This window comes from Plasmodium yoelii, assembly GCF_900002385.2.
Source record: "Plasmodium yoelii strain 17X genome assembly, chromosome: 8".
NCBI lineage: Eukaryota > Apicomplexa > Aconoidasida > Haemosporida > Plasmodiidae > Plasmodium > Plasmodium yoelii.
In genome coordinates this window covers 1-15,540 of record NC_036180.2, presented here as the reverse complement: position 1 = coordinate 15,540, position 15,540 = coordinate 1, and the positions used below count along the sequence as shown (strand labels likewise).

At 21.5% G+C, this 15,540-nt stretch overlaps 4 protein-coding genes across 4 annotated transcripts; 3 read left to right on the top strand and 1 right to left on the bottom strand.

The window, feature by feature from the left end:
• Nucleotides 1–63: 63 nt before the first annotated feature.
• Nucleotides 64–1,559, bottom strand: PY17X_0800041 (fam-a protein; the record flags this gene model as incomplete). The annotated part of the gene is made up of 6 exons (XM_022957697.1): nt 64–138; nt 295–525; nt 605–714; nt 883–952; nt 1,110–1,293; nt 1,429–1,559. 6 exons carry the CDS (start codon nt 1,557–1,559, stop codon nt 64–66), a joined length of 801 nt encoding a protein of 266 aa, XP_022810813.1.
• Nucleotides 1,560–5,032: 3,473 nt separating this feature from the next.
• Nucleotides 5,033–6,184, top strand: PY17X_0800031 (uncharacterized protein; the record flags this gene model as incomplete). Its single annotated transcript, XM_719756.3, has 3 exons — nt 5,033–5,047; nt 5,172–6,008; nt 6,098–6,184. The coding sequence occupies 3 exons, from the start codon at nt 5,033–5,035 to the stop codon at nt 6,182–6,184; spliced, it is 939 nt and encodes a 312-aa protein (XP_724849.1).
• A 2,332-nt stretch (nt 6,185–8,516) lies between these two features.
• PY17X_0800021 (PIR protein) lies at nt 8,517–9,549 on the top strand (the record flags this gene model as incomplete). The annotated part of the gene is made up of 3 exons (XM_022957591.1): nt 8,517–8,531; nt 8,652–9,395; nt 9,484–9,549. The coding sequence occupies 3 exons, from the start codon at nt 8,517–8,519 to the stop codon at nt 9,547–9,549; spliced, it is 825 nt and encodes a 274-aa protein (XP_022810812.1).
• A 2,687-nt stretch (nt 9,550–12,236) lies between these two features.
• PY17X_0800011 (PIR protein) lies at nt 12,237–13,375 on the top strand (the record flags this gene model as incomplete). Its single annotated transcript, XM_022957542.1, has 3 exons — nt 12,237–12,251; nt 12,370–13,185; nt 13,289–13,375. The coding sequence occupies 3 exons, from the start codon at nt 12,237–12,239 to the stop codon at nt 13,373–13,375; spliced, it is 918 nt and encodes a 305-aa protein (XP_022810811.1).
• Between the last annotated feature and the right edge of the window lie 2,165 nt (nt 13,376–15,540).

Here is a 15,540-nt window from a genome sequence, read left to right as displayed (position 1 = left end):
ATCGTTTTATTAACATAAATTTTCTAATATTATGGTGCTGAAAAATATATATGAAATACATGTTTATTTTTGAGGGAAAAAATTATTTAAAGCTTTTCTAATCATTCGATTTAGGAAACTGGGGGCATAGCGATCAATCTAAGAAAAAAAACATAAATAGATGAATATATAAAATGTTTATATTTTTTTGCAAGTTATAGTATATATTATAAATGTGTACATTTATTTAAAATCATGTTTTTTAGCAATTGTTGAAATAAACTATTATATTTCTAAAATTTGTATATTGATTACAGATTCGACATGGGTGACATCAAGATATTTGTCTTTTTTTTCAATGATATATCCAGCTATATTAACAAATGTTTTTTTTAAGTATCCTTTTCTAATGTCATCTTCAGAATTAATGTCAGTTTTGAATAAATTTGCGCTTTTTACGATTTCGTTTTCATATTTTTCATTGGAAGGGTTGTGATCATTTATATTTGCTGAAGTCATGACAATTATAGTTTTGTTTTCTGATATCTACAAAATTAATAAAGTGTATTTGAATAATACGAAAAATATGATTTATAATGAAATAGACGATGAAAGGTTTCCTTACTTCAAATTTTGCAGCTAAAGCATAAAAATATTTCTCACGAGACCATGGCCATTTTCTGGAACGTTGTTGTATCATTACTAAATTTGGAGTGTACATACGGACAATTTTTCCTAAAAACGTATTATAAAATTGCATATATATAATTAAAATATGATGAGTTTGAATATGTGGGAAAGAATAAATAGTATAGTATAACAATGCCAATAATAAATTACGAAATGTCGAATAAATAGTAACAATATTATGTTAATTTGGGTAATTGTTTATGTTTTGTATACTTTTAACCGAGCCTATATACAAAAAATGATCACTATCGGGATCCCAATACTTGTTTATTATTTTATTATACTAATGGAAATAAAGAGAAATATATATATATATTATAATTATTTTTTAATTTCAATTTGGTTTATAAAATTTAATGTTGTTTGTTAATTGATACCATATCTGGATTATCAACTATATATTGTTTTTTTTCAACATTTGTATTATATTGATATTTTACATTATCAAAGCGCACATAATCAGTATAATATATTTTATATAATCCATAATCAACTATATTTGTAGTATGATATTCTAATTGTATTAAAGCTTCTTTCATAACGTTGCATGCATTTTTAGTTTCTTTGGGATCGTTACATAATAGGTGTTTGTTTTTTTCATATACTTCTTCTGAACTATCATTGCTAAAAATGAACATATTTTTAATGTGTACAAAAATAAAGTTATTGTATTTTAATATTTTTGCAAAGACGTACACATTTAATATTTTCATAATGAAATATGTAATATATATTATAAATATTGTTGTATTTTCTTACGTATGATAATGATTTATTGATTTGGGTTTTGTATCTTTTTTTAGAGAAAGCTCGATTACAAGGGTTTTATTATTAACACATAGGGGGATGGTTAAAAGAAAAAAAACAATTTTAATATAAAACTTATTCATTTTTGAACATTGCAAACAAAATATTAAAATATATATCAGTATTTTTTTAATTCAAAATTAACTCGGAAATCTGTACAAGTATAATTAAAATTGAAGCTAATCATTTTCTCCAATAAAGTATAAAAACTATTATTTAAACGGTAAATGTGTTCTTTTATCAGATTCATAAGTTTAATATATTTGTTATTTAAATAATTCAACCACAAAACGACATCAATAACAGAAGCTTTCATAAATAATGGATATCAAAAATAAATAACTTTAATTATATAATTGATATTTTTAAATATAGCATTATGAATACATATATTTTATATTTTTATGATTGATCAAACTCAATTTAAAATTTACAAAACAGTTCATTACGTATGGAAATACACATATACTTACATTAATAAATAAAATATCATAGTACTATAAATATTATATTAAATAATTTAATATGAGAAATGCAGTTGATTCTATATATTACTAATACTACTATAATAACAATATTTTTACTTCATAATAATAGTATGATAAAATTTATATTATGATAATTACACATTTGTGATTTTGTATCACTTTTAATGCAAATTTTACTAAATAAAATTTTTGGAGAAAAATTGTTAGTTTTATAAAAATGATTTATTGGTAGTAATATTGACACCTATGTTTTATATAAATTAATACAATTATAATTTTCCTTTTAATGATAAAACAAAGTATATATTAAATTAGAAAAAATACAAATAAAATATGAAGTAAAATATGAAATAAAACATGAAATAAAATATGAAATAAAATAATGAAACATAAAGTTGTAAAGTCAAGAAATATATAATGTAATTAAATTGTTTTTTAATTATAATATTCTTAATGTCGAGGTGTTCATGTATTATGGATCAAGGTTATGTTTATGGTTCTGGGATATTGTAATTACATTTTTTATAATTAAATATATTTATGATTAAATTTTTATAATTAAATATATTTATGATTGTGTACGTTTAATCTGGAGATGATGTATAAATATAAAAGGAAAAAAGGGGTAGTGTGATTAATATGAAATAGGTGATAATATTTTTTTGATAAAGTATATTATATAGATTTAAAATGATTAAAATGATTAAAATAATATATTAGATATATAAATATTGGTTATATATGAAGTGATATTATGGTATATGAAATTGTCTATTATATAAAACTTGTTAATCAGGGGTTATATTGAATTATCCACATTATAATATACAATGCATTTGTTTGCTTGATGAAATATTTTATTTAGTAAAAGTTATTATTTGTGTCACTATTATTTTGATTTAAATTATATTACGGAAATCTAAGTGTAATAATAGCATTATATGTGAGGGTGGGTATGAATTATAAGATGATTAATTTTGAATATTCCTCTGCATTATAATATATGTTGTAATAATAACATTATATGTGAGAGTGGGTATGAATTATAAGATAATTGATTTTGAATATTCCTCTGCATTATAATATATCTTGAGGTTGATGGGTATATTTTTATTTTTAATTAAGGACATTAGGGACATATAATAGATAGTAATAAAGTATAGGTTGATATATATCGACAATATAACGTTGTTTATAAATATTATTATGGTTCTAACATTTTTTAAGTTTTAATTGTAGCTACTATTCTTTTGTATTAATAGAAGTTGCATTATATACGTTAATTTATTTATCACAAGGTATAATAATAGATTAATCACTATTAATTTGTAAGTTTTCATGATATGGTGTATATATAAATTGGAAATATGTTATAAATAGTAAATTGAAAAAACATAAGTATATTAAATATAATGTTATAGTTCTAATAATTATAAATAATATGATATATAGAATATCGCTATTGTTCTAATATAGTAAAATATTATACCAATTACTAATATTGAAATATGTTAAATTTGGGAAACATATACAATTATATATTAATGCAAAGTATACAGAAAAAGTATGTAATAATTAATTTGAACTAATAATATTTTTATTAGGTTATTATATATACAAAATATAAATCTATAATTTAAATATAGTGTTTTACAATATGATATGCCTTCTAAAATATATACTTTAAAACAATAAAATACGAAAATATTCTACATTGATTTAAAGGATTCTTATTGAGTGCATTAATTGTTCCGTTGTACTATATAGTTACATAGCAGTAACAATAATAATAGTAATAACAATAGATAAAGTATTAAATACGAACATATGTATTATGTTTATTTGATACACTATATGGGTATAAATTCATTATATATATTATTAAAGGTGTTATCAGATTAAATTGTATGTATACAAGATCAAATGAAATATTATAACATTTATTTAAGTATGCTTTAATGTGATAACATTAGACTACCAGTACCAAGGAAAATAATATTAATAATTCTAAGATATTTTTAATTTATACATGAATTAAAAACTTTAATGGTAGAAAATATAAGAAATAATTAAACTGTGTAGAATAGGTAAATTTTATATGGATATATCCTTGTCTTAAAAAAGCATACGTCCCTTATCTCTCCTATCTAAAAGGACAATAATCTAATAACTCATAGTTTTCTATTACACTTAAATTTCATCAATACTTATTTATGTGTTATATATTTAAAATTTCCTAAGTATTATTTTAAAAATGACCTACATATAAAAACTTATTTAAGCTTATAAATACGGGTTCAGTGCTAATTACCGCTTTAACGGTGGAAAAATATGGAAAACATTATAAAATTACTAAATAAAGAATACTTCTAAATTGGAATATGTGGGAATAAAAATAAAGTTATAGAACTTATTAAAATGAATTATGAATTTATCTACATTCATTAAAAACAATATAAATTTATATAATTTGCATATAGATGTAAGTAAAATAACTTAATTTAAAAATACTATAATTTTAATAAAACTGTGGTTTATTGTATTAGAAAAAAGTATGTAAATATTTAATATATTTAAAAAAATGACTATTTATATACTTTAAGGATTATAGTAATAATATAATTTTTGTTTTTTTAGATTTATACAGCATTTAATTTTTTGAAGAACAATCAACAAAACATAAAATATAAATATATACCTTTTCTATGTTCAAACATACTTTAAATTCTTTATAGAAAGATATCCATTTTTATAATAAAGTTATACCAAATGTTAGTAAGAATAGTATTTATTGTATAAAATGCATAATATATTTAATCAAAAGTTTATTAAGCAATTCTCTATTTAAGGTAACTTAGCTAATTAGCATAAACACTAATAAAACCTTTTTTTAATAATAACATTATTTTATTATTCTATATTAATTTAATTATTGAAAAACTTACATATTTAACTACAGACAGATGTTATATATTGGGTTAAACATTTGCGTCACGTATTTGGTGGAGTGTATATAAAAACAGGATGATTGTACCCAATTTGCAAATCAAAAATAAAACCCCATTATAATGAATAAGGAATTGGTATATGCATTTTTTAATAATAATAGTTTCCTTTACATTTTTTTATATTGTATTACATATAAATATCATTAAAATTTATTTTAATAATTCGCGTTTTTATTAATTGTTTTTAAATGTTTCTTAGTGTAAACAGTTCAAGAAAGTATGGGAGGATTTTCCCGATACATTGAGTAATAAAGGCTATGATTTTAAAGATGATGGAGTTTTAAATAATTATTGTCAAAGTAGTCAATGTCATAGTAATTTCGATAAAATTAGTGCTGTATGTTTATATTTGTTTCGTGCGTTCTTTGGGAGTTCTGATTTGTTTAATTCTGTTGCAAAAAAAAACATCGATATTGTTGATTACATTTTGATATGGTTAAGTTATATGTTAAACCTGGGCGGAAGTAAAGACCATAACAATATAAAAGATTTTTATAATTATCAAATAGTGAATCGTGATAATTATAACACGGGAATAAAAGATGTCAGTGATTATAAGAGTTATAAGGATCTCATAGATAGAAAAAATTATTTAAGTATGAATATTAATATTATATCTAAATTTTATGATCCATTTAAATCATTATGTAACTTGTATAATGAACTTGATGATGAAAAAACAAATTGCAAGAACTGTTCGGATAAAGCTAATCAATTTGTTGAAAAATATAAAGCACTTAATGAAGATTCTGATATTACTGATAGCAGTCCATATAAAGAAATATTTTCTAAACTATCAAATGATTATGATAATTTAAAAAATGAATGTAAAGATGATAAAGATAGCAAATTTCCATCTCTTACAGAGACAAATACACCACAAGATACTGGACAAATTACTGAACGAACTGGAGAAACTGGAGAAACTGTACAAAAGTCTGATGTTACATCATCAAGTTCGTCGATAGTAAGCAAATTAATTATAGCTTTATCAATATTCAGTGCAATAACAATATTTTTGGTAATTTTTTATAAGGTAAATAATAAGAAATTTAAAAATTATTTTCATTAAATATATGCAAACTTTAACAAAAAAATCGTACACTTCTTAACATTTTATATTAGTGTTCGTTATTTGTATTACGGAAAAGAGCTCAAAAACAAAATTTAAGAGAAAAGCTAAAAAAAATAAAGAAGAAAATGAATCATTAATAAATTATTATGAATATGACGATTGATTTATTTTAAGAAACTGTCTATTTCGAAGTAATTTTTGATCATAGTTTTTATATTGTTTTTATGTTGTGGGTTAGGGTTGTGTTTCTGGAACCCATATTGGGGGTAGGATTAAGTATTATATTGTATTAATTTTGTACAATTTGAACACTAATTAATTATATATATCATCCCGTATATTTAATCACTAGATGAAATTAAAAATTTGTAACCCCAAAGGAGCATTGTCATTAATATGAAAAGGGTTACATAATATTTTTTCATAATTTATAATATATATAATTTAGCGTTCATATCGATTTAATATGAATAAAAAAAATGTCTATATTGCATATATTAATTCATATTATGATATATCATAATTATTTATTATATAAGACTTGTTAACCCAGAGCTATATTGAATTATGCATATCATAATACGCAATATATTTATTTATTAGATGAAACATTTTATTTAATAAACTTATTATTTGTATCACATTTGTTTTAATTTAAATCGTGTTATCCAACTGAAATATAATAATAGATAATCATAAAATATAGATTCATAAAATATCGATCGATATTCGACAATACAACGTTATCTATAAAATGCATTTTATGCATCTAACATTTTTAGTAATACATAAAAAATGTACTATAGATATATTATAATAAATTTATAAATTATAAATATATATAATAATCATTTTTTTCATTTCAATAATTTGGATTTATATTAATGTTCTAATTTATATTGATAGGAATGGTTATATATATTAATTTAATTATCATAAAGGTATAATAATAGATTAATCACTATTAATTTTTAAATTTTATATTTTGAGATATAAATAAATAATATTTAAAAATAGTTAATATAATTGCATATAAGAATATTAATAAAATTTAATATTATATTTTGTTCTAACAATTATAAATAATATGGTAGGTAAAATGCATTATTATATATACCTATACATATAATCTAATAAAATACTCTATCAATAATTAATATTGAAATATTTTTTTATTGTGGAAACTTCACATAATTAAATGTTAATATTATATAAAAGACACATAATAATACATTATAAAGGTATCATTGTTATATATTTATTAAAGATCCAATTTGGGATTTGTAGTTTTATATTTTAAAAAACTGGATAAATTGTGAAAAGGCTAACGATTCAACATTAAATTTCCTTTTATTATTCCATGTTAACGCATATTATATTATCATTGTTTTACCATATAATTAATAAAATATAGAAAATTTAACGAATTATTTTAATGTATATCCATTGATAACTATAAAAATATAATATATAAGATAAAAATGAAAAGTGCAGAACATTTATAGAATATTCAACTTAATTTAAATATTAAAAGAGCAAAGATATCTTATCTCTCTCCTCTTAAAGTGGAATATAATAACTTAATTAAACATAGTTTTCTATTATACTTAAAATTTCCATCAATAGTTATTTATATGTTAATATTTAGTATTTGCTTAGTATTGTTTTAAAGATAATATACATTCAAAGGGTTATTTAAGCTTATAAATACTGGTTCAGTGCTAATTGTTGTTTTAAAGAATGGAAAATATGCGTAAAAAATATTATAAAATTACCCAATAGAGAATACTACTCAATTGGAATATGTAGGAATAAAACTCAAGTTATTTAACGCATTAAAATTATTTTTTAACTTATCTATATTAAATAAAAACAATATAATTTATATATTTTACATAGAAAGTGGAGCATATAACTAAATTTGAAAATTCAATTATTTTAGAAAAAACTATAATATATATTATAAGAAACAAGTATATACAAATGTAATCTATTTAAAAAATTACTATTTATATACTTTAAGGATTGTAATAATAATAACTTTCTTAAATTTATATATTTGTGCATTATTTAAGTTTTATGACGTCATTTATCTTCGATATTAAAACATATGTATAAGTATATATTTTTTAAATTCATTATAAAAGTACATCCATTTTTATAATAAAGTTATACTATATTTTATTAATAATAGTATTTTTTGTATAAAATGCATCATATATACATATGGCAAAGTGTGTAAGCAAGCCTCTATTTAAGATAGTTTAGCTAAATATCATAAAATAAGTATAATATTTTAGTAATACTAATGTATTATTATTTTATATGAAGTTAAAATTAAGAATAATATGTCTAACGAAAGATAACTGCTATGTAAAGAGCTTAAGTAAATACAACATATATTTTATACAATATATATAAATAACATCACCCCGCATAATCTCCAAATTATAACAGAATTTCATTATAATGGCTTCTAAAGTGGTATATATCCTTTTTCTTATATTATTCGTATGTTCTATTACTATAAATTATATTAATTTTAATTATAGTACCATTTATGTTAATACATTTTTTTGTTTAATTCGTAAAATATATTCGTAGTGTGATGCAATTAATTTTATCGATGAATATTTTGATGATGATCCGAACAACTCGAGAAAAGAGATGTCTGGGGATTTATTAAGTATGTATTTCCCTAATAATAACTGTAGTAGTGATGAAGAAAAGATTATCCCTGGTTTTATAATGTTACTAAAAAAGCTTGATGAGGAAAGTTTAGAAAGTGATCAAATTGTTGAATATGCTAGTTTATGGTTAAGTCATAAACTAAATCAAAAAAAACAAAATGGAACGACCAGATTAAACGAGTTTTATACTAATCATATAGAAACAAATAGTTGTTATAAGGATAATATAGATAAAACTACTGATAGTAATAGTAATATTAATATGACTGTTATAGAAAAAAAAATAAGATCGATGGATATTGATATTAAAGATATATATAATTTTTATGATGCATTTAAATCATTATGTAACATGTATAGTGAAACTGATGTAGACAACTACAAATGCAATAAATGTTTAGAAAATGCTGGAGAATTTTTTGAAAAATGTGAAAAAGTTAAAAATGTTTTTGATATTACTAAAGGAAGTTCTTATTTACAACTATGGTTAAGTTTATCAAAAGATTATAAAGATTTTGAAAGTAATTATAATAGTTTTTTGTGTAATACTGGCCCACCACTTGTAGCTTGTTCACGAAGTTCAGTAACAAAAAATACACTAATTTCAATTGCAATTATATTTGTTGCAGCATCAATTTTATTGGGAGTTTCTTATAAGGTAAATAATAAGGAATTTTAAAATTATTTTCATTATATATATGTAAACATTAACGAGCAACCGTACGCTTCTTAAAATTTTATGTTAGTATTCGTTATTTGGATTTCGGAAACGATTTCAAAAACAAAAATTAAGAGAAAATCTAAAAAAATAAAGAAGAAACTGATCATTAATATATTATTCGAATAGTAATGATTATTTCAGGAATAATAATAATGGTTGATATATTTTAAGAAATTGTCTATTTCGAAGTAATTTTTGGTCACAATTTTTGCATAATTTTTATATATTTTTTATGTTGTGGAACCCATATTGGGGTTAGGGTTAAGTAATATACCTTTATTTAATTTTTTATAATTCGAACACTAATTAAATATACGTATCATTCCGTATGTTTAATCACAAGCTGATGTTCAAAATATGTACCCCCCAAATGGGTATTGTCATTAATATGAAAGGGGTTACATAACATATTTATAAGTTATAATATATATAATTGAGTGTTAGTATATATTTAATATGATTAAAGTAAAATAACTATATTACATATATTAATTCATATTATGCTATGTCGTAATTATTTATTATATAAAGTTTGTTAATCATAATTATAATGAATTATGCATATCGTAATATGTTTCTTTATTTGATGAAACATTTTATTTAGTAAAACGTATTATTTGTATCATATTTATTTTAATTTAAATCCTATTTTATAACCGAACAGTATAATATTATTATATATGAGGTATATATTATAATTCGATTAGTTTTGAATATTCATCTACATTACAATATACCTTCATATTAATGATTATATTTTTAATGTTAATTAATCACATTACTAATGTATAATAGATAATCATAAAATATAGATTCATGGATATCGATCGAGAATCGACAATATAACATAATCTATAAATTATTGTTATGCTTCTAACATTTTTTGAAGTTGTAATTGTATTAATAGAATTGCTTCATACGCTTTAATTTATTTATCATAAAGGTATAATAGTAGATTAATCACTATTAATTTTTAAATTTTGAGGTATAAATAATTATATTTTAAAATAGTTAAAAAATAAAATGTAAGTATATAATAAAATTTAATATTATAGTTTGTTATACTTATAAACAACTTGGTATATAAAATTAACGTTATTATTCTAATATTTATATATATAATATTGTATAAATGACTAAAACTGAAATATGTTAAATTTGGAAATATATACAATTATATATTAATGCAAAATATAATGATATGTAATAATTAATTTAATTTGAATTAATAATATCTTTATTAGGTTATTATGTATATAAAAACTCTAAATTTATAATTTAAATATATTGTTATTACGAAATAATATGTTCTAAATACTATAAAACAATGAAACAAAAAAATTATTAATTGATTTAAAGTATTTTGATTAAGCGCATTAATTATTCCGATGTACTATACAGTGATATAGCAGTAATAATAATAGTAATAACAATAGATAAACATATTAAATACGAAAAATCATTAAATTCATCTGATTCGAATACGTTGATATATATTATTAAACTTGTAATAAGATTAAAATTATATGCACAAAACATCAAATGAAATATTATAACACTTATTTAAGTAAGATTTAATGCTATAATATTAGAATTAACACTACCAAGAAAATTAATATTAATAATTTTATAGTTTTTCATAATAAAACTAAATATAGTTTATTATAAAATATAAAAGTAAACTATATATTTAGAAAATAATTCTAAGGCATTTTTAATGTATACATGAGTTGAAAGTTTAATGTTAAAGAAATACAATACATAATTAGCTATATAGAATAGGTAAATTTTATATGGCTATATCCTTGTCTTAAAAAGTATAATTCCCTTATCTCTCCTATCTAAAATGCAAATATACCAACCTAAATACACATAGTTTTTATTATACTTTAAAATTTGATCAATAGTTATTTATATGTTAATAATTAATATCTACTAAGTATCATTTTAAAAACAATATGCATTAAAAGTCTTATTTAAGCATATAAATACGGTTACAGTGTTAATTGTCGTTTTAAACCGTGAGAAAGATGTGCAAAATATATTATAAAATTATCTAATAAGGTATATTTCTAAATTTAATTATATAGGAATAAAAATAAAGTTATTGAAAATGTTAAATATAATTGGAATAGATATACATTAAATAAAAATAATATTAAAATTATGTATATGCAATTAAAAAAGGGAACAATGCAACTTAATTCGAAAATAATATAATTTTAGAAAAAACTATATTATATATTATAAGAAAAAATTATATAAAAATTTAATATATCTTTAAAAATCACTATTTATATCATTTTAAGGATTATAGTAATAATAGAACATTTTATTTTTTATATTCATGCAGTATTTAAGTTTTAGAAGAACAATCATTAAAGCATAAAATATAAATATATTCCTTTTCTATGTTTAAACATACTTTAAATTAGTTATAAAAGTATATATATTTTTATAACAGAGTTTTACCAGATGTTAGTAAGAATAGCATTTTTTTTATAAAATGCATCGTATTTATATTTAACTAAAATGTATTAAGAAACCCTCTATTTAAGGTAATTTAAATAATTGTCACAAAAAGAAATAAAACGTTCGTTTAGTAATAATATTATTTTATTATGTATAATAATTTAATTATTAAAAAGTTATAATATATTTAACTACAGACAGTTTCTATATATAGGGTTAAAGTATTAGTGTCACATATTGGGGACATCGTATATAAAATAGCATGATTCTACTCAATTTACAAATATAAAATGAAATTTCATCACAATGGATAAGCAAGTGGTATATGCATTTTTTAATAATAATTTCCTTTACATTTTATGATATTGTATTATATATATCATTAAACTTTATTTTAATAATTCGCGTGTTTATTAATTGTTTTTAAATACTTTCTTAGTGTAGAACGCTCATTGCTCTAACTAACTCGTTTTCCAACAAATTGGGCAGTAACAAAGAATATCAAATTATTATTAATGGAAACATTTTAAGTGGGTATTGTAGTAGCAATAACTGTATTAGTGATCTCGAAAAAATTAATGCTGGATGTTTATATTTGCTTGATGCATTCTTTAAGGATCCTGATTTGTTTAAGTCTGTTGCAAAAAGTAACATCGATATTGTTGAATACATTATCATATGGTTAAGTTATATGTTAAGCCTAAAGAAACAAGTAGGAAATACAAGCAATTTACAATATTTTTATAATACATATATAAATAATAATATGTATAAAAAGTCTATAACTGGTGTTGAACAATATTATAAAAATTATAAGGATCTTATAGATAAAACAAAAAATTTGATAAATATGGATATGAGCAATATATCTGAATTATATGATGCATTTAAAATATTATGCAACATGTATCTTGAATTTGATGAAGAAAGTCCAAATTGCAATAAACATTCGGGGAAAGCTAATGAATTTGTTGAAAAATATAAAAAAATTAAGGAAGATCCTAATGTTATTGAAGGTAGTCCATATTATAAATTATTGTCTACACTATCAAATGATTATGATAATTTAAAAAATAAATGTGATAGTTTTCCACCACTTTCATCAATAGAAAAAACAAAAAATAATGTAAATTTGTCTGAACGAACTGAACAAATTTCTCAAGATGCATCATCAAGTTCGTCGACAACAAACAAATTATTTATAGTTTTATCAATATTTGGTGCAATAGCATTTTTTTTAGGAATTTCTTATAAGGTAAATAATAAGGAATTAAATAATATTACATTTAAATATTATTTTAATTATAAATATGTAAATGTTAACAAACAAATCGTCGTTTCTCAACGTTTTATATTAGTATTCGTTATTTGGATTTCGGAAACGATTTCAAAAACAAAAATTAAGAGAAAAGCTAAAAAATATAAAGAAGAAAATGAATCAATAATATATGATTCAAAGAGAGTGAATATTTCAGTAATAGTAATAATAATTTATATATTTAAGAAACTGACTATTTCGAAGTAATTTTTGGTCACAATTTTTGCATAATTTTTATATAATTTTTATGTTGTGGCTCGGGGTTATGGAACCCATGTTCGGGTTAGAGTTAAGTATTATATTGCATTTAATTTTATATAATTTGAACACTAATTAAATATATGTACCATCCCTATATGTTTAATCATAAGATGAAGTTCAAAAGTTCAAATATACAGGCAAAAAAGGACCACATCACATTTTTTCATAAGTTATAATATATATAATTGAGTGTTCATGCCGATTTAATATGATTAAAATAAAATGTCTATATTGCATATATTAATTCATATTATCTATATCATAATTGCCTATTACATAAGCCTTGATAACCCAGAGCTATATTGAATTATGCATATAATAATATGTTTCTTTATTTTATGAAAATTTTATATAGTAGAACTTATAACTTTTGTCATATTTATTTTTATTTAAATAATGTTATCCAACTGAACTGTAATAATAGATAAACATAAAATATAGATTCATAAATATCGATCGAGAATCGACAATATAACATAGTCTACAAAATATTTTTATGCTTCTAATATTTTTAGTAATACATAAAAAATTGAATTATATACAATATTTTTTAAGTTTTAATTGTAGTTACTATTATATTTTGTAATTCCTTTGCATTCGTATTAAAATTAATTAATATTAACAGAACTAGCTATAAATGCTTTAATTTATTTATCATAAGGTATAATAATATATTAATTACTATTAATTTTTAAATTTTATAACTTTGAGGTATAAATAAATTATATTTTAAAATAATTAAAAAAATAAAATATAAGTGTATTAATAAAATTTAATGTTATATTTTATTCTAATAATTATAAATAATATGATAGATAAATTTATTGTTATTATTATATAACTATACATATAATCTAGTAAAATGTTCTAATAATAACTAATATTGGGATATTGTTTTATTGTGGGAACTTCATATAATTAAATATTAATATGAATTTTATTGAAAAGACACATAATAATATATATAAAGAGATAATTTTTATATATTTGTTAAAGATCCAATTTGGGATTTGTAATTTTATATTCTAAAAAACTGGATAAATAGAGAAAAGGATATAAACTTAATTAACGTTAAATGTCTTTCTATTATTCCATATTATCATTGTTTTGTCATAAAATTAATAAAATATAGAATTTTTAATAAATTATTTGATTGTTTATACATTGATAATTATAGCAGTAGAATATATAAGAAAAAAATGAACAATTCAGAACATGTACGGATATTTATCTAAATTTATATATTAAAAGAGTAAATATATCTTATCTCTCTCCTCTTAAAGGACAATATGATAACTTAATTAAACATATTTTTCTATTATACTTTAAAATTTGCATCAGTAGTTATTTATGTATAATATTTAATATTTACTATGTATTATTTTAAAATCAAGGGTTCAGGGTTTAGGGTTCAGGGGTTAGGTTTAGGGTTCAGGGTTTAGGGTTCAGGGTTCAGGGTTTAGGGTTCAGGGTTTAGGGTTCAGGGTTCCAGGGTTCAGGGTTTAGGGTTCAGGGTTAGGGTTAGGGTTCAGGGTTTAGGGTTTAGGGTTCAGGGTTTAGGGTTTAGGGTTCAGGGTTCAGGGTTTAGGGTTCAGGGTTCAGGGTTCAGGGTTCAGGGTTCAGGGTTCAGGGTTCAGGGTTTAGGGTTCAGGGTTCAGGGTTAGGGTTCAGGGTTTAGGGTTCAGGGTTTAGGGTTTAGGGTTCAGGGTTCAGGGTTAGGGTTCAGGGTTCAGGGTTCAGGGTTTAGGGGGTTCAGGGTTCAGGGTTCAGGGGTTCAGGGGGGTTCAGGGTTCAGGGTTCAGGGTTCAGGGTTCAGGGTTCAGGGTTCAGGGTTCAGGGTTTAGGGTTCAGGGTTCAGGGTTCAGGTTTAGGGTTCAGGGTTTAGGGTTTAGGGTTCAGGGTTTAGGTTTAGGGTTCAGGGTTCAGGGTTTAGGGTTCAGGGTTTAGGGTTTAGGGTTCATTAGGTTCAGGGGGTTCAGGGTTCAGGGTTTAGGGTTCAGGTTTAGGGTTCAGGGTTCAGGGTTCGGTTTT